Below are 23,772 nucleotides of genomic sequence, written 5' to 3' on the forward strand. Positions count from 1 at the left end.
AAATATTGTGAAGTATTATTGCAATTTAAAATAATGGTTTTCTATTTTATTATATGTTCAAATGTAATTTATTCCTGTGACAACAAAACAGAATTTTCAGTGTCAGATGATCCTTCAGAAAGCATACTAATATGCTGATTGTATTATTATCAATGCTAAAAACAGTTGCGCACCTTAATAGAGTAGAAAGTTCGGTATCAGTAACAATTTACAATAAGGTTTCATTAGTTAACATTAGTAAACTACTTTAGTAAACATGAATTAAGAATGAACAAGACAAGCTTGTAATAATCTAAATTAATGTTCATTTCAACATTTACTAATACACTATTAAAATCTAAATTTGTATTTGTTAACATTAGTTAATGCACTGTGAACAAACAATGAATGACTATTTTTATTAACTAACATTAACAAAGATAAATAAATACTGTTACAAATTGTTTTGTTCATTGTTAGTTCATGTTAGTTAATACATTAACAAATGAAACCTTATTGTAATGTTACGTTTTTTTTATTGTAAAGTGTTTTTTGTTTTATATATATATATATATATATATATATATATATATATATATATATATATATATATATAAAAACACTTTACAATAAAAAAAAATGTAACACATTACAATAAGGTTTCATTTGTTAATGAAACCTTATTGTAATGTGTTACATTTTTTTTATTGTAAAGTGTTTATATATATATATATATATATATATATATATAAAACAAAAAACACTTTACAATAAAAAAAAACGTAACATTACAATAAGGTTTCATTTGTTAATGTATTAACTAACATGAACTAACAATATATATATACTGTATATATATATATCGGATAATATATACTAACCCAAACATTTGAATGGTAGTGTAGTTGTATTTTAATGATACTTTATTGATTTTATTAATTACTTTAATGCTGTTTTTTTTTTTTTTTTTTTTTTTTTTGGAGACCCAGCTTCATTCACTTTCATTATATTGCAAAGTGCAGCCTAGGTATCTTTTGTGTCTTTTGTGTTGCCCGAAAGAGAGTAATGTGAGCAGAACGATCTGTGTTTGTGTAAATAATGAAAGGATTTTTTTATTTTGGGGTGAACTGTCATTTTAATTTTGATTATGGATTGTGTGTGTCTGCATGGATGATCATATGGGTTGGAATCATTTGCATCGACCTGTTATGCCATCTCATGTGACCTAGATAACAAGCCCTTCCTTTTTCCCCCCAGATCACACAGATTGTGCAGACTTTTACAGGATGGGAGTGGCAGAAAAGGTCTTCGTCAGCTGCAACACCACCTCACTCTGCGTTCACCATTCCTGGTTGTGCGATGGAGCCAACGACTGTGGAGATTACGCCGATGAGAGGAACTGTCAGGGTAACGCTCAGTATAACTCTCCATTTGTTAGCTTTGCAGCTTGAGGAAGCCAGGTTCCATTAAAATGGAATTAATTTTGTCGAAACACTATTTATGAAAGGGGTAATGAAGCCGAAACAAGCCCCTGTTTTTTCCTCCTTGCTTGAAGAGCCTCAAAAAGTGTGGAAGGCTGATGAATAATTATTGGTGATTGTCAGACTTGCGAAGAGCAGACATTTAAACACTCTCGCAAGCTGCGGTCCCTTCAAAACCGATAATGAAAAGGCGGCTTGAAAATTAGTCTTGGCAGGTTTCGGCTTATTACTCATTAGCATGTCAGTGGTTTCAAATAGAAAGCACATGTGGAATTTATCGGAGTAGCACCAAACAACCGCTGGACCAAATTCTCACTACACTAAGCAAATCTTGGACTTTTCCGCTCTCTATAATAAAACACATATTTTCTCTGACTGCCGCAGTCTCTCACGGGCAGAAATGTGCAGAAGGCCACTTCGCCTGCCCCAGCGGGAACTGCATTTCCAGTGTGTGGCTTTGTGATGGCCAGAAGGATTGTGAAGATGGTGCAGATGAGTTCCAGTGTGGTAAGCATGACTGGTATTAGCCTCCCATTGCTTTCACTCAGCTCGAGAGATTACGGCCCACCTCTTTAGATGGGCTTTTAATGCAGAAACCAATTCAGCTGCTAATACTGAGGTCAAGAGAAGATTTTCAGGTGATAAAAACCAATCTCCATGTGTGCTTGTCCCCTTGAAAGCTTTCGTGTATGTATATAACTGGAGCCATGAAAGCATTTTTAATTCACAAAATGTTGTTTGAAATTCAGATAGATAGACAGACTATATATTACGAATGAACAAACAAACACCTATGCACATTATCTAACTAGTACATGCTCCCTTCTTGGAATTCAAAGGATGTTTTTCACCATAAAATGACTACATCTTTGCTCACCCTCAGCACTTTGAATGGTGATAGGATATCTGCAAATATAGCAAGAGACCATCAGGGAGTCAAGGTGAATCATGGGAATTTGAGATCTATCGTGCTGTGACCCTTAATTTCACTCTCCATGGTGTAACCCCAGGAGTGGACCACTCTAACTCTTTTGGCTGGCAAAATCTGTCTAGAATAGAACTGAAAGGAAAATAATAATAATACTTGGCTCAGGTATAAACTGGCATTTTGTATCGCAATTTACACATGCATAGGCATGTTGTAGTATGTCATTTTGTTAACCTATAATTATATTCCTGCAGATCTCTGAGGTATTTTTAATAATGAAAGGATATGACAAATGTCTCTTTTAGGTCTACAGTTCAGTAGTTTGAGTTTGGCAAGATGTTTATGTTTTTGAAAAAATTGTCTTATGCTCTCCAAAGCTGTGTTTATTTGATCAGAAATATGGTATAAACAGTAATCTTGTGAAATATTATTTCAATTTAAAATAAATGTAATGTAATTTATTCCTGTGATGGGCAAAGCTCAATTTTCAGCAGCCATTACTCTAGTCTTCAGTGTCACATGATACTTCAGAAATCATTCTAATGCTGATTTGCTGCTCAAGAAACATTTCTTATTATCTGTTTTGGTGATCAAAAAACATTTCTTATTATCAGTGTTGAAAACAGTTGTGGTGCTTAGGATTTTTGTGGGAACCATTATAAACAAATTTCTGGACTCTTTCATGTAGAGAAAGATTAAAATAACAGCATTTATTTGAAATATTTTGTAACATCACAAATGTCTTTGCTTTCACTTTTGAATTTATTGCATCATTGTTGAATAAATTATATATCTTTTAAGAAAAACTTACTGAGCCCAACATTTTTAACGATAGAGTATACGAGGACATTAAGATCTGTGGAAATTCGCCATACTACAATTATTATGGACTGACTTGACGAGCACAAGAAACAGAAATTGGTTCCGAACACATGCTTTTATTTTGCTTTTCAATATCTTTGTTCAGTTTTGCCACAAAATAAATGTTGTACATTTTAAATCCATATATCAGCTGGAATATTATTTTGTCAACTTGTAAAATTGCACTAGCATGTAGACGTCCTCAAAACTGACAGGGGAAGGACTTAAAGCTATAAGTTCAAATTTTAAGAGTAAAATTGCTGCTCGACACATAGAACATACAGATAGATGTCTATGCAAGTACTATATGTTTGTGAAGGATGACAGAATAAAGTGTGATTACACAACAAAAGTGCAGAAAACTTTTTTTTTATTAAAAACTTTTGCTTTATTTAATCTTCATGTAAAAGCCACTTTGAGAAAGACTGGCGTATGTATTGCATGTTTTGTCGTTGCTGTGTTTTGAGAGCACAAGTAATATAAGTGTAATCCAGAGGTCTACTTCAAAGTCTGCTGAATTTAAAAAATAAATATACTATCTCTAAAAGCATTCAGTTAGAGAGATGAGGCGTAAATTGTGTATGTCGTTTTTTCTAAGCACTGTTATTTGTGACTCGTAAACTATTTTGTTGATAGACTCCTCCTGTCTGTGGAACCAGTTTGCTTGTTCAAAGAACAAGTGCATAGCGAAGCAGTGGCTCTGTGATGGTGAAGATGACTGTGGAGATGGGGTGGACGAGAACATGGATCTCTGTGGTATGCATTTGACCTCTCCTTCCATTCTGTATGACTGTAAATGTTCCTTTTTTTCTGTGCTCAAAGACAGCGTTTTGAATGATTTGAGTTTATACACAGGCTAAATACTATGCAACTATTATAAATTGGCCAATTATAAATATGCAATCATGTTTTAATATATTAGTACATATTGGTGGTAAACAATCATGTAATTGGATTGTAATGAAATGTCAGTGAGATATTAATGGCATTGCTCTGTTCCTAATAATGGAAAATGCAATTAAACACAATAAATACTTATCAGAACTTGATAAGCAACACTGAACTTCCCAATGTTTAACCAGTCCTACTCTACCCTCTCTGAGCAAGATTTTATCCAGCATCTCCGGCATGGGAGGCAGTCTCTAGTGCCTCTTGAGGCCAGGGGAGTGAGGTTTACATGCACAGTACTAGCTTGCCTCCGTTACACTCATCCCCTTTAACCTCACTCACATCTGAGTCACGGCACCAATATGACGGTCTCGCTTGACCCACTCCAAGCGGAATTCAAACCAGCGTCACCGGCATGGGAGGCAGTCTCTAGTGCCTCTTGAGGCCAGGGTAATTAGGTTTAGATGCCTAGTTCTTACTAGCTTGCCTCCGTTACATATGCATTTGCCAAAAAGCTTTCTAGTGGTACTGTGATTCCTCCAGATATTCGTCATTTATAATTTCTAGACCTGAACAAAAATAAATGATGCATTGCTAATAGAGATGCACCGATTGATCGGCTGGTGACCGGAATTGGCCGATTTTCACGTGATCGGCCGTGACCGGCGACCGGCCGGTCAGTCTGACAAATGCCGATTTTATGCCGGTCAAATGCACTCGGGCGCCGCATGATTAACATCGCGCAACATCAGCATCACACGTGCACACGGAACTCACATGTAGGAAACCTCGTGAATTACGTCCGTTCAGACCGCAAGCGCATATTTTTTTTCCGCCGTGCATGTTAACCAATGAGTGCATTCACAACGGGAGTAGGAGCAGCGCGTGAGCGTCAAGCAGGAGCGTCGCCAGCAGTGAAGCGCGTGTTTCGGCGCCGAGTCTATTTGCTGCACTGCTCACGCTCAATTAAAGGGAAAGCGCACTTTTGATGGACAAAATAGCCTTAATAGGGTTTCACAAAAAAAGTGCCCAAAATGCACAGAATTTGCGTGTTTTAACAAGAACTGGAGTAGGCTATGTCAGAAAAGGAAACGAAGACTAATATTTATATAAAATGTACCCATTTAAACTTGTTTTATTATTCAGTTTGTACAAGTGATTGCAATAGGCCTGTGTGTGTGTGCTTTGAGAAATATCTTTATACTGCAAGGCTGTATTTATTTTATTTTTTATTTATATATTATTTTATTGCCGTTCCCTCAACTTCCCTGTTTTCATAAAGATGTTTAGTTTGCTAAATACATGTATAAAAAAATGATTGGATATTGAATGTGAAAAGGAAATAGTTCTTCCATAACACTGCACTTGTGTGTGAATTACCCACACCTGGAGTAATTTCTATAGTTCTATTTTATAGCGTTTATCTGTTCAAAAAAATATGTACTATGCAAATTGTAAAATGTTCTATTACAGAGAAGATATAAAATAAATATTTGTGTATGCTGTAAAGTGGTTAGAAAAAATGAAATCGGAATCGGCTAAAATCGGTATCGGCAGGTCAAACTTAATGAAAAATCGGAATCGGCCCAGAAAATTGTAATCGGTGCATCTCTAATTGCTAATAAAATATGTTCCAGGCTCGGTGACCTGTGCCCCAGGGTTATTCAGTTGTCCAGGCTCGTACGCATGCGTCCCAAAGCGCTGGTTATGTGATGGGGAGAGAGACTGTCCCGATGGCAGCGATGAGCTCGCAGCGGCCGGCTGTGGTAAATATTCCCATTGATCTGTTTAAAATGTCTTCTGCATGTCGATGTGTTATCGATGAAAGCTCCCTTCTAGCAACGATGTTGGCCATTCATTATAATTGGCTATTTGATACGTGTGTCAGGTCAGGATTTAAAAACTCAATGACATCCATTGAATAAGATATGCTTCACCACAGGCACTTCATTAGTGATGCGTTTTGTGTAACATGTTAAGAGTCCAGGCTATGATAGAGAAGGGTTATGACTAGTACCCCAAGGTGAATAAAAGTCTTAGTGAGCATTAATTAAGCTCAAGGTTCTGATGTTTACCCCGCAGCTCCGAATAACACATGTGATGAGAATTCCTTCAGATGCCTTAACAAAGGCTGCATTCCAAAACGCTTCGTGTGTGACCATGACAACGACTGTGGAGATGGTTCGGATGAATCGGTTGAATGTGGTAAGCATCTTTCTGAATTCACACATCTGTCTGATAAGCAGAGCCGTCTTTGAGAAATAATTTTGTTCCACATCTATGTCTTTGGTCACTATAGGTTACCTGCTTTTCCCTAAAGGAATTTGTGAAAGCGACTATTATTTATACAGTAAATTGAATAGCATTGAAATAGTAATGTGCAGTATTTTAATGTAAAAAATCAGGCACTTCTCAGTTAATTAAAGCTCTACAGTGAGCCTTAGGCTGCTCTGTGCTCATATTATTTGTACTATACATTCTTAATTAAGTGGAACAATTTCAAGAATAGTCAATATTGCACTTCAATTATTGGGGTTTCCTAATTTTTATTGTGCTTAAAACTGAAACATCTGTGGGCTTTTTGATGGAGAACTTGGACCCTGGTCTTCACAACATGAAAGCACAGCCTATCCACAGGACATCATACATGTGCATACGCCCTCATAATTTATTACACTAGAACTTATTGCACTGAGGTTAAAATATGAAATGGAAAGTCTGGGTAATTATTTATAACAAAAGGGATTCAAAGAGATCTCCGTTTCTAGAAACTGTCGCCCAAGAAATCTGCAGATAATTTTACTAAAAAAGTATCACACATCATTCTTATTGTTTCATGTCCATCTTGCAAAGTCCACCCAAAGATTTAAAGGGGTGGTTGATTATGATTTCACTTTTTTAACTTTAGTTAGTGTGTAATGTTGCTGTTTGAGCATAAACAACATCTGCAAAGTTACAATGCTCAAAGTTCAAAGCAAAGGGAGATATTTGCTTTTAAAGAAATAGCTTTTTAAGGACTACAACAAACGACTGGTAGGGACTACACAAGCTTCCTCCCGGGTTAGTGACATCACTAACCCTAAAATTTACATAAACCCCGCCCCCGGGAACGTGATTTATAGACTATCATGACAGAATATGCTAATCAATGACTAGAAGATAACTACACATAAGCTACATAAATTCATCAACTAACCATTCAGAAATGTCCTGTTGTATTCTACATGTTGTCACTTCTTCTTGAGTCTCTCCATCATTGTCTGAATCCGGTTTGAACATTAAAGGCTAAAAGTTTTAAAAAATGTTCAGTGCATGTCTGTGTGAGGTAAAATGACACTAGCTGTTGAAGCTCCGCCCCCTGTGCTGGAGCAGCAGCTCATTTGCATTTAAAGGAACAGACACAAAACGGTGCGTTTTTGCTCACACTCAAAAAGTGACAACTTTAACATGCTATATAAAAATATCTGTGGGGTATTTTGAGCTAAAACTTCACATACACACTCTGGGGACATCAAAGACTTATTTTACATCTTATGAAAAGGGCATTATACCACCCCTTTAAAATCAGTCATAATTTACTAGCCCTCAAGTTGTTTAATACCTGTTTTTTTGTTGTTTTTTTGTATATGATGTATGCTTTTTTTTCCACTGAAAACAAAAATGATTTATCACAGTGTCTACGAAAGTGAATTATATTTAAGACTGTAAAGATTCACATAGTCATTTGGATGTTCTTGAGTCAACCATTGTAAAAAGAGCAGCTTTGGCATTCCACTAAATATCTGCGTTTGTGTGTCCATAGAAGAAAAACGAATCGCACTTTTTTTTCTAAATTAATGAATGCTGTATCTTTTATTTTTGTGTGAGCTGTCCCTTTAAGATCTCTGTTTGGTCACAGAGTGTGTCAGTGTGCTGACAGTCGTCACTCTTTCCGCAGTGTACCGCTCATGTGGGCCGGATGAGTTCCGCTGTGCTGATGGCCGATGCCTGCTCAGCGCCCAGTGGGAGTGTGATGGTTACCCAGACTGCCCTGACCACTCTGATGAGCTGCCCCTCAACCTCAAATGCCTGGCTGCCGGTAATGGTCCAACAGAGCTGTGCCTGAAATATGTTTGACTGATGGATGTGGGGCTTACTGAACATCTGAGGGAACACAAGTGGCCAAGGAACATCATAGATAAAAGCAGGGGGCTGAAGTGGATAACTTTGACCTGTGGGGATGGCATGTTTTCAGCTGAGCATACCAAGCATTTAAAAGAAAAAAAGGCCTTGCACTTACTGGCAGTTGCAGAAAGCTAGAAATATCATTTGACTTTTGTTGGATTGCAACTTTGATGCCCTCTAGCTTTGCAGAGTTAAAGCCATTCAATCTTTAGTTTTTTACAAAAGCATTTTTACATTTTCAGTTTGGGTTTCAACACCAGTCTGTATTGCTTGTATTGCGTTGTACTTTTCCTTAATTTGTTTTCTTTGTTTTCACTTTCCTCCTTTATTTCTAGAGAGCTTATGCAACAGTTCCTTTTTCATGTGCTCAAATGGCCGCTGTATATCTGAGAAGAGTTTATGTGACCTGAAAGATGACTGTGGTGATCACTCAGATGAGAAAAACTGCAATGTCAATGAATGTCTCAACCGTCGTGTCAGCGGATGTACGCAGGATTGTCTAGACTTACCAGTGGGATACAAGGTTGGTCAATAATATCTTTATAAATTGTTCAATTGTTCAAGATTTGCTACTTTAATGTCCACAATCATCTTGTTTTGGTGGTGGCACATTATCACTGAAGTAGTCATTAATAAGTTGGGCAAAATTATCCATGTCAATTGCTCCGACAAGATTCACTGACCGCAGTGCGTTTAAAGCGTTAGCCAGCGACTGAGCACTCTTACTCTTACTAAGGAAAGGTACTCCTCTCAGAAAACGTTCAAATAAAGATGTTTAATTGCTATTTGGAGCATTTTGATTGCTACTTGAGAGCTTAATGAACACATTTTTGTGAAAACCTCAAATTCGACCAAAATTGACACATTTCACTTGTTTTGCCTGAAGCACATTCCGACTCATTTGGCCAGAACGGGTCACATATTTAAGCTTCATGTGTTCCTCAAGGCTGACTTTTTTTCCCTAGAACTTTTTGCAGGACTTTCAAAAAAAATAGTCAAGCAAAGCTTGCCTCCCTAATCAATTATGAAACATTCACAAGTTAATGTCTTTCCAAATATAACATCTGTATTTATAACAAAAATTACATTTTTAGATGCTTAAAAAATTATAGAAAAAAAAAGCTTTTTTTGATGCAGAGCATTTAATTCCATTTGCAATTCCATGTAATTGACCGGCAGCATCAATTATATTATTTCAGTTATTTATTTATTTATTTATTTATAATTTTTTTGTACGTACATGTTTATTCTATTAAAAGTATGTTTATGCATAAGTAAAACAATTATATTTGTATAGTATTATGTGTTCTGAAGAAATACATGTGTGTATTCTTTGTAAGGTAAATCAATTGCATACAGTATTATTAAGTGTTCTGAATAAATTCACATCTATATTTCTTGTGCACAGATATGTTATATGAAAAGGACAAAAAGATATTTAAAATCTCTGACTATTTTTCATTGTGAGACAGAGTTGCCATATTGCAAATAATAGCAAGTTTCTATACTTCCTTTTTTTCTGTTTTAAAGATGTGGCAGTTCTTTTCAATCTTGGCTTATTTTATGTGACTTCAAGTTTTGCAAGTATGTAACTGTGATAAATTGATTTGCAGAAGCTGCTGTGTTTTTGTTTCTGCAACAGCTTTTCACTGAATTACTTGGGCAAACATTCAAAGAACAAAGAAAAAAAGCTATAGGAACGATTTGTCCCAGTTTTGTTTCATTGGTACTTAATTGGCATACTCAGATCAAGTTTAAACAAAGACTTGTTCCTTCGGGAGCTGTCTAGAGGCATGCCTGGAGGAGGACGATTTATGAGCTAATTCTCTCTAGATACAGACACTTCTGCTGTGTTACTGATGGGCAAACTAGGTGTCAGGAGTGTCCTGTGATCATCAAAGGTGTTTGCAGGCAGTGTCATTCCCTGGCAGATTTCCAACCAGTCACCCTCAAAATCAATAAACACATCACTGAAACTGTAGGTAATGTAGTTGAGTCAAAACCTGTAGATAAAGAATCTGACCTCATTCACTGTGGTAGAAATGAAGGGATCATAGGGAAACCATTGAGGTTACAGACTGAGCAAAAAAGCATCAGTCATTAAATCCAGCTACAATGATTTGGAAAATTCATTTGTTAATCATCATTATCAGTAAAATGCCAGCAGTGTTCTTGTTTTGTTTTTCTAGTACAACTTTTAAACCTTTTGTTTGGAACGACATGCAAATTACCTCAAATGGTAACACAATTGTCATTTTTGTGGGTTTTCCTATAAGTTTGTAAAATGGTAATGGCACTGAAACAAAGTGGAATTTTTCCAAGTGGTCTCAGCAGAGAGGTGTCTTTTTTATTAATGGCAATTTCAGAATCAAAACACCTCAATTGTCATTTTTTTCACCAATGTGTGTAGTGTAAGTGCTGGCCAGGATTTCACCTAAAGAATGATGGGAGAACATGCGTTGACGTTGACGAATGCTCCACCACCCTACCCTGCAGTCAGAACTGCACCAACACTTACGGCTCCTTTAAGTGTCTGTGTGTAGATGGCTATGAAGCTTCCAGAAAAGACCCCAACAGCTGCAAGTCTCTTTCAGGTAAGTATCATTTAGTGAATTCCCCCCAGAATGTGTTTCAACTGAACTTGATGATTTCAGGCTTTGTTAACTTGACAATTGTCCGGCTCCATTGCATCAACTCACCTTTATATTTCTCACAGCTGAAGAACCTTTTCTTATACTTGCTGATCTTCATGAAATCAGAAAATTAAGTGTTGATGGATCCAATTACACTCTCCTGAAACAGGTAAAGCTCTACGTCAACTGTTTTTTTCTAATTGCATAACTCCCATTTATTGTTTATTTTCATATCACATCATATCACACCTTATTGAAAGGTTACCCATTTAATCCGCCCAACCGAAACTGCTGTACTGCTACATGAAATTGTTACTGGACTTCAGAGACCAGATCATAAGATAGAACTGCTGTGTTTGTAAAAGCCTAATGGAGGACCAATTAAGCTGTGGTGACACAGCTGGGATAACAACACAGTGTTATTGTCTCCTATGCCATTTGAAAACACTAATTGAAGTCATTAACTAGTCTCTTGGCTTGGTGGAACGTCACATGAAATAATTAAAAACACTCCATTGCTGGTCTTGAAAGTGAGAAGTACGTTTACCTTTTACATTTAATATCAGTTTTTATATCAGCCAGGCCAACTGATTTATATTTTGCCATTTTGAGATTATAATATTACATAGTATAAAAATGTTGACAGGTCAATGATTAATAAACAATTTCTGTTCTCAAAATGTTTAATGAGTTTTGATTACATATTATATAAACTAAATATAATCCTGTATATTTCTATATTATTTCTATATTCTATATATCTATATTACTCAAACTTGCATCATTACCAAATTTGATTTCGTAAATCGACCTTCCTTGGGCGTACAACACACAGAATTATCAGCAATTTTTTTTTATTTCCAATTGCGCAGCCAATTCAGAATCCAGAATGAGAAAAAGAAAAAGTTCAAATACCTGTTACAAATAATCAAAAAGAAAACATAATTCTGTAATAATTCAAAATAAGTGCTATTTTTATTTGAGCAGTTTTCTCAATGTATTTTGCTGTCACTAAATAGTATTTTTTATACAGTATATCTGCATTATATTGATCATCGGCCTGTTCATTGGCTGTTGAAAAATGCATTAAAAAAATCAGAAAATTGTCAAACAAAATCCATTAAATATCCTAGCCTTTACTTTGAGGTTCTACATCACAGGCAGTAATTTGTTTGCAGAGATTAACAGTTTTTTATTTATTTTTATTTTGCATATTCAACAGTTTATCTGACACAGCGTGTTTGGCACACATTATGAATGCTCTATGAAATGTCATTTTGACTTTATATGTAACTTCTGATTGGCCTGGTGTAGCAAGTGGTGTTTCTCTGTGCTATTATCCACAGCTGGTGTCATTAGAGGCCTTTAGTCATTACTATCGAAATGATGATTCTTAGTGAAATGTGAGTTTCCTCAATTCTGCGCTCGTTACATTATTCATACCAATTGAGGCTGTCATCCAGGGGAATGTCTATAGGGCTCTCAGAAAACTCTTCCCTTTATTGAGTAGTCTCATCAGCAATCATTCAGTTTCATTTATTCCATTTTGTTTAATAAGAGTGAAGGGAGGAAAGCTTTTGAACTTAAAAATGAGTGAACCCTGTGGCCTCTTCCCTATAACGGAGGTCTTTGTTGACCTCATACTAGCATAGTGCATGAACTCGCTTGCTCTGTCGAATGCTAGTTAGCTATTTATCGATCTGCCGTACAGTATCCATAATTAAAGAATACTTCAGTTTGAAGCATGACCTGTGTAGTAAGTGAGAGATAATATACAGTCACCTGGTCTTTAGAAGCCCACTTTTATCACCCTGAATGGGTTCATTTTGCAATAATGACTCACTGACTGTACATTGTTCTGCTTATCATTTATCATCTTTCTTCTACCTCATAGAAAGCACCCGGCCTGGCAACAAGACGAACACTGGCAACAATATTGCAATATTAATTTATAAATTATCAATATTAATTGCAATTCTAATACTGATAATCTACAGTTCATATTATCTTTTTATATGGATTAGTTAACTGACACATTTGATTTCAGTTGAACATATTTTCCTCTTATACAGCTTTTTTATTATTATTTTTCTAAGAAATGAACACTTTTATCCAGCAAGGATATTAAATTGATCAAAAGTTACAAAGACTTTACCTTGTTACGATATATTTATATTAAATGTTGTTCTTTTGTGTTTTCTGTTCATCAAAGAATTAGCACAACTGTTTCTTTATAACCGAATCAGCACATTAGAATGATTTCTAAAGGATCATGTGAAAATGAAGACTGGAGTAATGATGTTGAAAAATCTGATAGGACATTTTTTTAATTTTAAATATATTATACAGTTATTTTAAATTGTGCTAATAAATTACAGTATTGTTTTTACTGTATTTTCGATCAGATAAATGCCGCCTTGGTGAGTGCCGCATAAGCGACTGGAAAAAATTGTTTAATTTGGCCATTTTTTATACAGTTTGAAACTAACCATTTGGGCAATATATACAGTAATATTTATAGATAATGTTTTCTCTATACCTGTATGGCCTTGCTATAAATACACCAGACCTATTTGACGTGTATGGATCTCTTATTTGTGTTTTCACTGATGTCACATCAAACATAACTTCTTGTGGCCCTAAGTTAACACTGGCGGTTCTGGCCACAAGACTAAAGGTCTTTGTGGGTCTCACAGTGCTGATGATCTGAAAGGGGTATCAAAGCTTTGCTTCATCTGTCATCATGCCCGTTGCCCGATCTTAACAGCTGTGATGAAGTGGGCAAAGGAAGGGGGGGGGCTAGTGAGCGGTAAACTGAGTGACAGCAGCCTGACGTGAACATGACAGTAACGAATGTACCGTCAGGATTCCCTCTGAAGGCTCTCTGAACCTCTTCCCTGGATTTTGAAGCCAGCATCCACGTGCATCCACCGCACACTGCGTCCTCTTCCAAAATCAATACGATGAAGAGACATCAAAAGAAATTCTCTGTATGTTTCGAGTCTGTAGTACATCCTTCCCAGGTCCTGTCGAGATAAGCGTACGCGGAAGTAGCTAATTAAGCCCTCCAGCTAATTGAAAAGCAGAACAAATGCAGAACATCTCATTCTTTTGTGTTCTGCTTAGTTGATCTATGCGTGCTGACTGCGGCCTTTACCCAGCTAATGCATCATGCTGACTGCGCTAACAGTCACATTTGTTGTGCAGTCCATCTCGTGTTGTTACTTAATCCACCTCTATTAATTCTATGCTGTGTTTCCTTCTGTCTCCTGTTAGGGTCTTAACAACATTATCAGCTTAGATTTTGACTACAAGAAGGAGTTCATTTACTGGATTGACTCCAGCAGACCCAGCGGCCGAAGGATAAACAGAATTCGCCTTAACGGCAGTGACCTCAAGGTATGTCTGATTTCTTATTTAATTATGGTGGGTCACCAAGGACTGAAAATAACGCTAATAGGTCTGGACTAACTGTTATACGGCATGTTAGCAACAGGGATGCGATGAAGAGGTCTAAAGTCAACATCTGAGTATTAGACATCTGTAGTCATACAGCCATAAATATAAATGCTCTTTTTAGCATTATTTGAGGGACTCATTAAGGTCACATGGTTAGCGCTTAGATGCACATCTCTGCCGTGTACCTGCTGAGCAACACTTTTCCCCATCTCATTAGCTTCATTGCAGGGGCCAAGAGCCTCATTTGGCTTCATCACACAGTGTTGCCCCCTCCTGATTTATCACCCCTGCTCAGCACAAGCTAAAGCCATTTGAAATTCATTAGCATTTGTGGGTGTAATCTTCAGAATTTTGGAAATAGAGACAATGCATGCTGGTACAATATGTTTAGATTGGGTAGGAGACCTTTACCCATTATTCGCTGGGGTTATAATGATGCGGCTCCTTTGCGGAAGAACAATGTAATTGATGATTTCATTAATACATTATTTTGTGGCATGGAGACGCTGTATTCTTTTTTTCTCCCACTATATTGGAGACTCATGACTAGAAACTGACTTTGACTTAATATAAAAGTGTCTATTCTAAACAATGTCTCAGGGAAATTGGAAACATTATGAAGGACTCTAGTCTCCCCACACAATAATTTTTCACCTTTCTAACTTCCAGAAAGCGAATCAGGTTCATCAGCACATCAAGATTAAAAAACAGCTTCTACTCCAATGCCATAAGACTGTTTATTAACATTGTTACTTCTGACACACACATATGATTCCTTCACACTACACACTCATTTAAACTAATCTCATCTCACATCGTTTACCGTAACCACTACCATTCTACCTTGAGAATTCTTCCTATGTTGCTGCTGCCTTTGAGTACTCGTGCTACTTAATAATTTAAATTATTATATGCAAATATACATTTATGTAAACACTTTTACATGCATCCTGCCTTTATGTGGCTGTAGTGGCTGTACATGGCTATGTCTGTGTAGTTTTTGCTTGCACTGCCTTTTTATTTTTGACATTGTATGTTCTTAGCTCTTCGAGAAGCTCCCCATACAGTATCCATAATTAAATCATTGCCTGTTCCTTCAGTTTGAAGCATGACCTGTGCAGTAAGTAAGAGATAATATGCAGTCTCCTGGACATTAGAAGCCACTTTTATCAACTTAAATGGGTTTATTTTGTAATAATAACTAGCTGACTATACATTATTCTGCTTATTTATCATCTTACTTCTTCTAAGGACAAATTGTGTATTACATCATAGAAAGGAACCGGAGTACAATAAAGATATACGTTTTTGCAATATCTATTTATGCATATTTATTACCACATAATCAGCTTTTTTTTCAGACTTTGGATGCATTATTTTGCACAATTGATAAATGGAAGCGAAGAGAAAGTTATAAGACCGCTTCTAGCAAAAAAAAAAAAAAAAAAGGAATCTGGGAACAATGCATCAAGGGTTTGATTTCTCTAAATGATGAATAACTCTTGCACTGGAGCATGTTTGGCATGATGCCACAGGCAGTGCCTTTGGTGTGATTCAATAAGGGAATTTGTCTATTAATAAGTAATGGGCCAAAGTTGGCATGCTATTGTATATGGCCTTATTAGTAAGTATCCTGAACCACTACAATCAACTTTCAATTATTTAAGTGATCTGTTTTGGCTCTGTGAATGTGAATACTATATCTAAGTTTGTATTCACCAAATAGGACACATGCCATAACTAAAACCCTTCAATAATCTCTAAAAGGTGATTTTAGCTATCATGCATACACACACACACACACACACACACACACAGGGGTGAATTCAGGGTGATAGGGACACTTTTTGCCATTGAGATGACTTGGAAAAAATGTCCCAATCAACCTGAAATCACCCCTACATATATATCCCTTAAATGCATGAATGTTTCGCTAGTCATTTATATATTTGGGTATTTAGCGACACAAATCTATATCTAGCATGGATGCATTATTTTATTATTTTGTAATTTGTTATTAAAGTGGTCACAAATCAGTTTTTTGCCTCGTCATTATGGTGGAGTGTAGATTTATGTGGGAGAAAAAAGTAATTTAAAGTAGTTTAACAAAGCTGCAACATAACAAAATGTCATCATGGCATTCTGTGCATTCAATGTTTATATATTCAAATGTTGACATTTTAAATGAGTTCGCGATCTTTCAAATCAGTGCTGGGCCAGATCACTAGAATACCAGAAGCTCTTTCTTTCCCACTTGGAATATTAATGTTTCCTCTCATCCTCTCATCTGGAGGCACTTTCCTGATTGGGGAAATGTTCCTCAATCACTGACATTTCAGAGAATTTTTCAAGCTCAGCTTGCTGAAGGGGCGTTATTGTCAATTGGCATGGTAACATATGTCCTGTGAGATGACGATGAGAGAGAAGATCTCAAAGCATGTCATGTCTTGCAGTGACAGATTGCAAGAGTCACCATTTTGACAGTAAAGTTTGTTTCACAAGTATGCAATGGAATATTAGCATTAAACAGCTAGAATAACTCATTAAAAGGAATAGTTTATTCAGAAATGAATATTCTGTCATTATTTATTCACCCTCATTCTAAACCCAAATGTCTTGCTTTCTTCTGTGGAAGATAGGACACAATAGGAGGATTTTGAAGAATGTTCTGGTCACTTGTTTCTGAGGCTTTTGGGAACCAGATAATTCTGATTTAAGAATGAAACATCCCATAAATGACACAAAAGTCATCATAAAAGTCAAATTCTTCTGATTTGCATCTTTTCAGTGAATCACTATCTAGTTTTCAGTGGTCATAATTCATTCATGAATCAGATTGATCTAGTTCTTGAGTTCAGCTCACTAATTCTAGACACATTTATGTTACTTACTCAAAGCTGACTTCAGAGAACTTAAAATATAGTGCATCGAATGGACTACTTTTAAGACATTTTTATGGTGATTTGCATCCTGTTTTGAAGCTTGAAATCATGATATTCCCTCTTCATTGTAATTGCATGAAAAAGAGCAATGAGTCCTTGATTACTCAAAATCAAGACTTTTTTTCTTATTTACTTAGCACCAACATTCCCATAATCCTACTTGCTCATTACAGAGATATTATGTGATCAGATTATAGTGACTGATCTGAATAATACTTGTTTGCTTTATTAGATTGTTCACCGAACTGCTGTGCCAAGCGCACTGGCTGTCGACTGGATTGGAAAGAACTTGTACTGGTGTGATGTGGAGAGAAAGACACTGGAAGTGTCCAAATCAAACGGTTTATATCCCACCGTCTTAGTGAGCTCTGGCCTGAAGAACCCCACGGACCTGGCTCTGGATGCTCAAACAGGGTACAAATGCTTCCTTTTCAAATTTGCACAATATCCTTTCTACTTTTCACCATCAGTCCAGGGAGACTTCATTTTGTCACGAGAAAAAGAATGAATGTATAGTCCCCCAGAACAATGGGAATAGCTATTCTCTGTTTAAAACAACTGTGATGAGATTGTGTCTCTTGTTATATGAAGTTCATGGATGAGGGTCACTCTCTGTCCCTCAGGTATGTGTTCTGGATTGACTGCTGTGAAAACCCTCACGTCGGTCGAGTTGGCATGGACGGCCATGGCCAAAGCGTTATTGTGAACAAAGAGATCTACAGCCCCTCAGCTCTAACCATTGACTACACAAACAAGAGAATCTACTGGGCTGATGATAATCACATCCTTTTTGCCAACATGGACGGTTCTCAGAGGCACCGGGGTACAAAATGAGTCTTAAATTTGTTCATTTTCCATGTATTGGATTGCTACCATAACAAGGCAGAATTGGATAAAAGAAACTTCAATAAAGCCTTTTAACAGTATAATATCGCAAGACCACAATCTCCTGTGTATATACGCATAACATTTGCAAAAAGAAATAAAAGATATGTTATTATACATTCGCAAAAGTTAAAATGTATATTTCACTTGAGAACAGTGAATTTGAGAGTTGTTGGATAATGATTTTGATTAAATCACTTATATATGCAGTAATTCATCTTTAATGATGGTGCATGGTATGATGCTCTCTACCTCAGTACCTCATGACCACATCCAGGGTGTGATGGGGCTCACACTGTTCGAGGACTTCATTTATTGGACCGACGGGAAGTCCAAATCTCTCCGCCGAGCTCATAAGACCACCGGTGCTAATGCTGTCGAGCTCCTAAATTCATGGCAAGCCATTAAGTCTGTCATTGTCTACCACCCACTGCGCCAGCCTGAAGGTAGACACGGTTTCAAATAAATAGTATATTAATTTTATGCTTGGTTTGCCCAGAAATTTAAAAGCTTTAATCATTATTTATTCACTCTTACACAGCTCTTGCCATTTACAAACATTTAAATCCTAGTTTAAATGTTGTTCTGGAAGACTTGGAATGTTCCAAAACGTAACATTATATTACATTACATTATATTACATTACATTACATTACATTACGGATTACTTTTGTACAATATGGCAAGAGCTGCGTAACTTTTCCTTTAAAATGAACTATTCAGAAACAATGCATTTCTATCCCCTTTTTACAGTCCCCAAACACCAATGTCAAGTGGCCAATGGAGGTTGTAGTCACTTGTGTTTACTCTCTCCTGGTGGAGGTCATAAGTGTGCCTGCCCAACTAACTTCTACTTGGCCGCCGATAATAAGACATGCCTGTCCAACTGCACAGCCAGCCAGGTCTGTATGCAAAAATGATGATTCCATGTCATTAGTCGGATCTGCAAGGATTGTTCCAGTTTGTGTAACCCATAACCAATTGACCTTTTTCGCTGTGTTGGACTTTTTTTTTTGCAGTTCCGCTGTGGAACAGATGAGTGTATCCCTTTCTGGTGGAAATGCGATACAGTAGACGACTGCGGTGATGGGTCTGATGAGCCTGCGGATTGTCGTGAGTGCTCAGCTTCCAATATTACCCAGCCTACAGTGTCTGCACTGTTATTTTTGTTTTGAACAGTCTGTAATATTCTTGTGGTGTCAGAACCAGGGGTTTAAGAACAATCCAAAAAATGTGTGGGCCACATTATAAACCTCATCAGCCTCTCTTTACAAGTATGATTCTGTTTTATATAGCCTAGTTGCTATGGTTACACCCATGAGACCAGCCTAAATTCACAACCCTAAAAAAATATAAAATTGCAGGTTTTGGCCGGACAACTTTGTTTTTCTTCTGTTGTTCACAGTAGATAACTTCATGTAAGCTGCTCAGCGCACTAACTTGGGTCATGAATATTAATTATATTATGTGATCTTGTGATTTGCTGAAAGGCAGAAACTGGAAGATGAGCACAAGACATGTAGGATTACAGTTTATCGCTTGCGTGTTCGTTCAAAACAACTGCTTGGCAGAGACTTCAGCTTAAGCTTAAATTCAGCATGAAATAGTAATATTCACCTTATCTATTTTCTAAATGCATGCAATTGATCTTGTTATGAACGATTCATCCATGTATATGCTTTTTCATTTATTTATTTACTCTTTTTATCTTTATAGTCAGATTTTTATTCAGAATGTCATAATCTTTCGGTGAAACAACAGACTTCTTTAATCATTTTGTTTGCATATACCCCGCCCCTTTCTCACATTCAGATCTGCCTCCGTCCAAACAATAGAACCAAGAACCAGTAGAACCCCCGTCCTACTTTTTCTTTTCGATAATCCGTTTGACTCAGATGTATGATTATTGCTACTTCCGTTACACTGCAAGTACTAAAGTCTTTGTTTTTACACAGTTGACGACAGAATCACAATACAAAATGCAGTGGTTATTTTCCAAAAGAAGAGAAGAAATTCTGTCATTTCTAAAACTGGCTTCCCCACCAGTTATAATGGCCTCTGATTGCACCACATGGCAGTGCTGTTATACAGTATGAAGATGAACTAGTTCACAGCTTCACCCTTGACAGACCTTTAAGTTGATCTTTTGTTCTTTCATTTCATTTTCCCAGTGAGCTTGTTTTTAGATTCACTCTGTGTCTTGGTGATTTACTTGAGCAGAACAAACAGAAAATGACAGGCTGCCGATGGCTGCTGTTAATAGGTGGAACCTCTGTTGTTTGATAAAGTGCAGGGGGCATTAAATATCGTAGAAGTGCTTTTAAAGAAATAATGAAATGTGGGTTGACCCGCCCATTTCAGGCAACCTCACGCAGCTCGGGTTTAAAACACATACCTATGCGCAAATTGCTTTGAATCCTCCGGAGTTCACTGTTAATCATCATTTTTGCAGCGGAATTCAAATGCCAGCCTGGTCGTTTTCAGTGTGGCACTGGCCTTTGTGCCTTACCTCCCTTCATCTGCGATGGAGAGAATGACTGCGGGGACAACTCAGATGAGGCCAACTGTGGTGAGCAGAATAATACATAATGTACGAAAGCTGTTCTTAAATGCCATGTTCTTTTCGACAGATCCATTGCTTTTCCTCTCTGTGTGAGGCTACCGGGTCTTCCTTGTAGAATACGGTTCCTGTGAAGTATGTGGCATGCATGAGCAAGAAAAATCTGCCTGGAATTTTCATCAGCAGCAAATCTTCTTTAGCACAGCTGTCTCTGAATGTTCAATTATACAGACTATTGCTGCTATCAAACGATCAATATCCACTTTAGAAGTATTAGAAAAGAGTACAGGGTGTTTTGTCATTTAACGATCGTAATTGGGATGTATTGGGCCAACATGGATTTAAGATTCAAGACGTTTAGTGCTTTTAATACAAAATTATATTGTTCCTCTTTCATCTCAGTTTTTTTCTAATTGCATTTCGAAGCAACCAAATATGACCGGTATATGGATGATCGTGTTGCATTGACCCAGCATGATGATGTATCTAATGGTTTTTCTCACTACAATGTCTCCCCCCATTTGCAGATACATACATCTGTCTGTCAGGACAGTTCAAGTGCACCCGAAAGCAGAAGTGTATACCTTTAAATCTTCGTTGCAATGGTCAGGACGACTGCGGGGATGGCGAGGATGAGACAGACTGCCGTAAGCAACGCCATGACACTTTGTGCTTCCTCCATTAAACATTTAACAATAATGGGCCTCATTCTCGTAAACTAAAGGGTGTTGTGACAGAATTGTTCAAACTCTGCCAAATTTGGCTTTTCCCCTATGAATTTAATGATCCAGACTGTCAAATCTCAAATGTGGCTTTTATCCCACCACATGAGTTTACTGGTTGGGAGCTAAAAGGGTAGCCAGGTGCTTATTAGGTATTCAGGGAGAAAAGGCCCTTCCCTTGGAAAGGTAGCATGACTTGTCAGCGAGAATACAGTCACCTGGGGTGGAAATGTGCATACATTTTTTGAAAATAATTTTCTTTAATTCTTTTTCAACTAAACGTTTTGTCCAACAGTGAACATATGTGTTACAAAAGAATTCTGTCATTTGTGTATTTTTTCTTTTTTTCTTTTTTCTGAACAGTTAAAAGGACATTTCCACCACAATGTAATTTTCATCGCATATTATTTAGAAAGGACTGTGGTGGATTTTTTTTTAAAATAAAACGGCAGGTGGCTTTTGTCTGGCTAAGGTAATTTATTATGTTATAATGGTTTAAATAACATTTTCAAATCCTATTCTGTGATTTAAAAAAAGAAAAAGTTTGAAAAATGAAAAGTTTTCATCCGTTTCATATTTCATCTCAGGCCTGCCTCACTTAACTTACACTTTTGCCTGGTTGATAACCAAATACACTAATTGTTGCTAGTAGCAAAGTAGCTAGTAGCAAATTTGTTGTTCCATTAGTAGAGAAATTGTTGGTCAGGGTCCCAACTGAGGTAATTTTTGTAAAAATGTATCTAAGCCATAAATATTTTACCATAATAAATATCGAAATGGTTGTTATGTTTTACTATTTGTAAGATTATAATTGTGAAGTTTGATCCAACATCTAAGACAGTCAAAATCTATACATAAAAGACATTTGAAACGTAGGAGAAATCTATGATGATGGCATAGTAAAATGCCTTTACAAGGATTTTAATTTGACCGTCTCTCAAACAAAATCATACTTTTAATCATAGTAAAAATAAAATAAAATAAAATAAAAAACCCTGCAACGGTTACATGATTACGTGTCATTCAACTCCCAACCTTTCTAGGTTGTTATTTCCTCCATTCTTGGGTGGTAATTGCAGAAGACCTTGTCGTAACGTAAAGAAAGTGAAGATGTCAATTACATTATTCCTTTCTACTGAATCATGGTCATTATGTATATGAATGACCTTTACAAGTACAAGAAGTTGTATATGTTTTTTCCTCTTACAATAGCTTATCCTGCTATTTCCTCTCTGTCTTAATGTCCCAGCTGAGAGCACTTGTTCTCCAGACCAGTTCCAGTGTAAGGCCACCATGCATTGCATCTCAAAACTGTGGGTGTGCGACGAGGACCCGGACTGTGCTGACGGCTCTGACGAGGCCAATTGTGGTGAGTGGCCGCAGTTATTATTCACAAATCAGAGCCTTGGTCAGCCACACGCGCAGACCCATCTGAAAGTCTGATTGAGGCTAATGTCAATTCTGTGTGTTCCCACAGTCTTCTCTCTCTATGATGAAGTGAGGCCAGCTTTAATCATGAGCCACTCGGCTTTTATTAGCTGTGGCTTGTAACAATTCCCCTGGGCCTGTTTTGTTGCCTGAATGCCTGATTTAGTTTGACAGTGGCACATCAGCGGTGGCCTCACATATTGCATTCTTCCTCAGCTATGTGTTCCAGACATTTAAAGTGCCGATGCACCAGCAAAACAATTTCTGAGGGTTCGCTGGACGTAATTTGCTCAGAATAATTTTCTATACTCTATATTGAACAAGCGAGCTGTGTACCTCATTTTATTAGTACTACTCGTTTGATCTATACTGAAAATATAGAGATGTATTTCAGAGGTTCACTATAGGCAACTGCCTTCTATGACTGAATCCTAGTTGAATTGTAACCTCATAAATGACTGATTTGGAAGACTCTACATAGGCAGAAACTCTGGGCTGCATATAAATAACATTCAACACGTGAAACGGGTGAGACTTTACTCACGGTTGATTTCAATAGAGTTTTCTCATAGCATATTGCTAAGCTTAAAACATGATACTCTTATAAACACAAAACTATTTGCAGATTTATTTCTACAGATTTATTTCTACACTTATACACTTATGAAAGAAGTATTTTATGCTCACCAAGGTTGCATTAATTGTATTAAAAATACAGTAAAAACAGTAATACTGTGAAATATTATTACAATTAAATAAAAAGAAATGCAATTTGCATTGCAAAGCTGCATTTTCAGTCTTCATTGCACATGATCCAACACAAATCATTCTAATATGCTGAT

General features: G+C 36.8%; 1 protein-coding gene across 5 annotated transcripts in view; it reads left to right on the forward strand.

Annotated features, from left to right (window-relative positions):
- The window catches only part of lrp1bb (low density lipoprotein receptor-related protein 1Bb), a 295,311-nt gene that overhangs the window by 237,963 nt on the left and 33,576 nt on the right, over positions 1–23,772 (forward strand). For all 5 annotated transcript variants that reach the window (XR_014207575.1, XM_082175929.1, XM_082175930.1 and 2 more), the window contains 18 exons: positions 1,237–1,386; positions 1,845–1,967; positions 3,886–4,005; positions 5,775–5,903; positions 6,220–6,342; positions 8,075–8,215; positions 8,637–8,824; positions 10,712–10,895; positions 11,018–11,103; positions 14,211–14,333; positions 17,568–17,749; positions 17,959–18,158; positions 18,478–18,666; positions 18,974–19,122; positions 19,240–19,333; positions 20,673–20,789; positions 21,308–21,427; positions 22,752–22,871. Coding sequence is in view for 4 of the 5 variants with exons in the window: in XM_082175929.1 (XP_082032055.1) it covers positions 1,237–1,386; positions 1,845–1,967; positions 3,886–4,005; positions 5,775–5,903; positions 6,220–6,342; positions 8,075–8,215; positions 8,637–8,824; positions 10,712–10,895; positions 11,018–11,103; positions 14,211–14,333; positions 17,568–17,749; positions 17,959–18,158; positions 18,478–18,666; positions 18,974–19,122; positions 19,240–19,333; positions 20,673–20,789; positions 21,308–21,427; positions 22,752–22,871 (2,538 nt within the window). In the remaining variant the exon portion in view is untranslated. The remainder of the gene's footprint in view (positions 1–1,236; positions 1,387–1,844; positions 1,968–3,885; positions 4,006–5,774; positions 5,904–6,219; positions 6,343–8,074; positions 8,216–8,636; positions 8,825–10,711; positions 10,896–11,017; positions 11,104–14,210; positions 14,334–17,567; positions 17,750–17,958; positions 18,159–18,477; positions 18,667–18,973; positions 19,123–19,239; positions 19,334–20,672; positions 20,790–21,307; positions 21,428–22,751; positions 22,872–23,772) is intronic.

This window comes from Leuciscus leuciscus (assembly GCF_965113295.1).
Source record: "Leuciscus leuciscus genome assembly, chromosome: 7".
Lineage (NCBI taxonomy): Eukaryota > Metazoa > Chordata > Actinopteri > Cypriniformes > Leuciscidae > Leuciscus > Leuciscus leuciscus.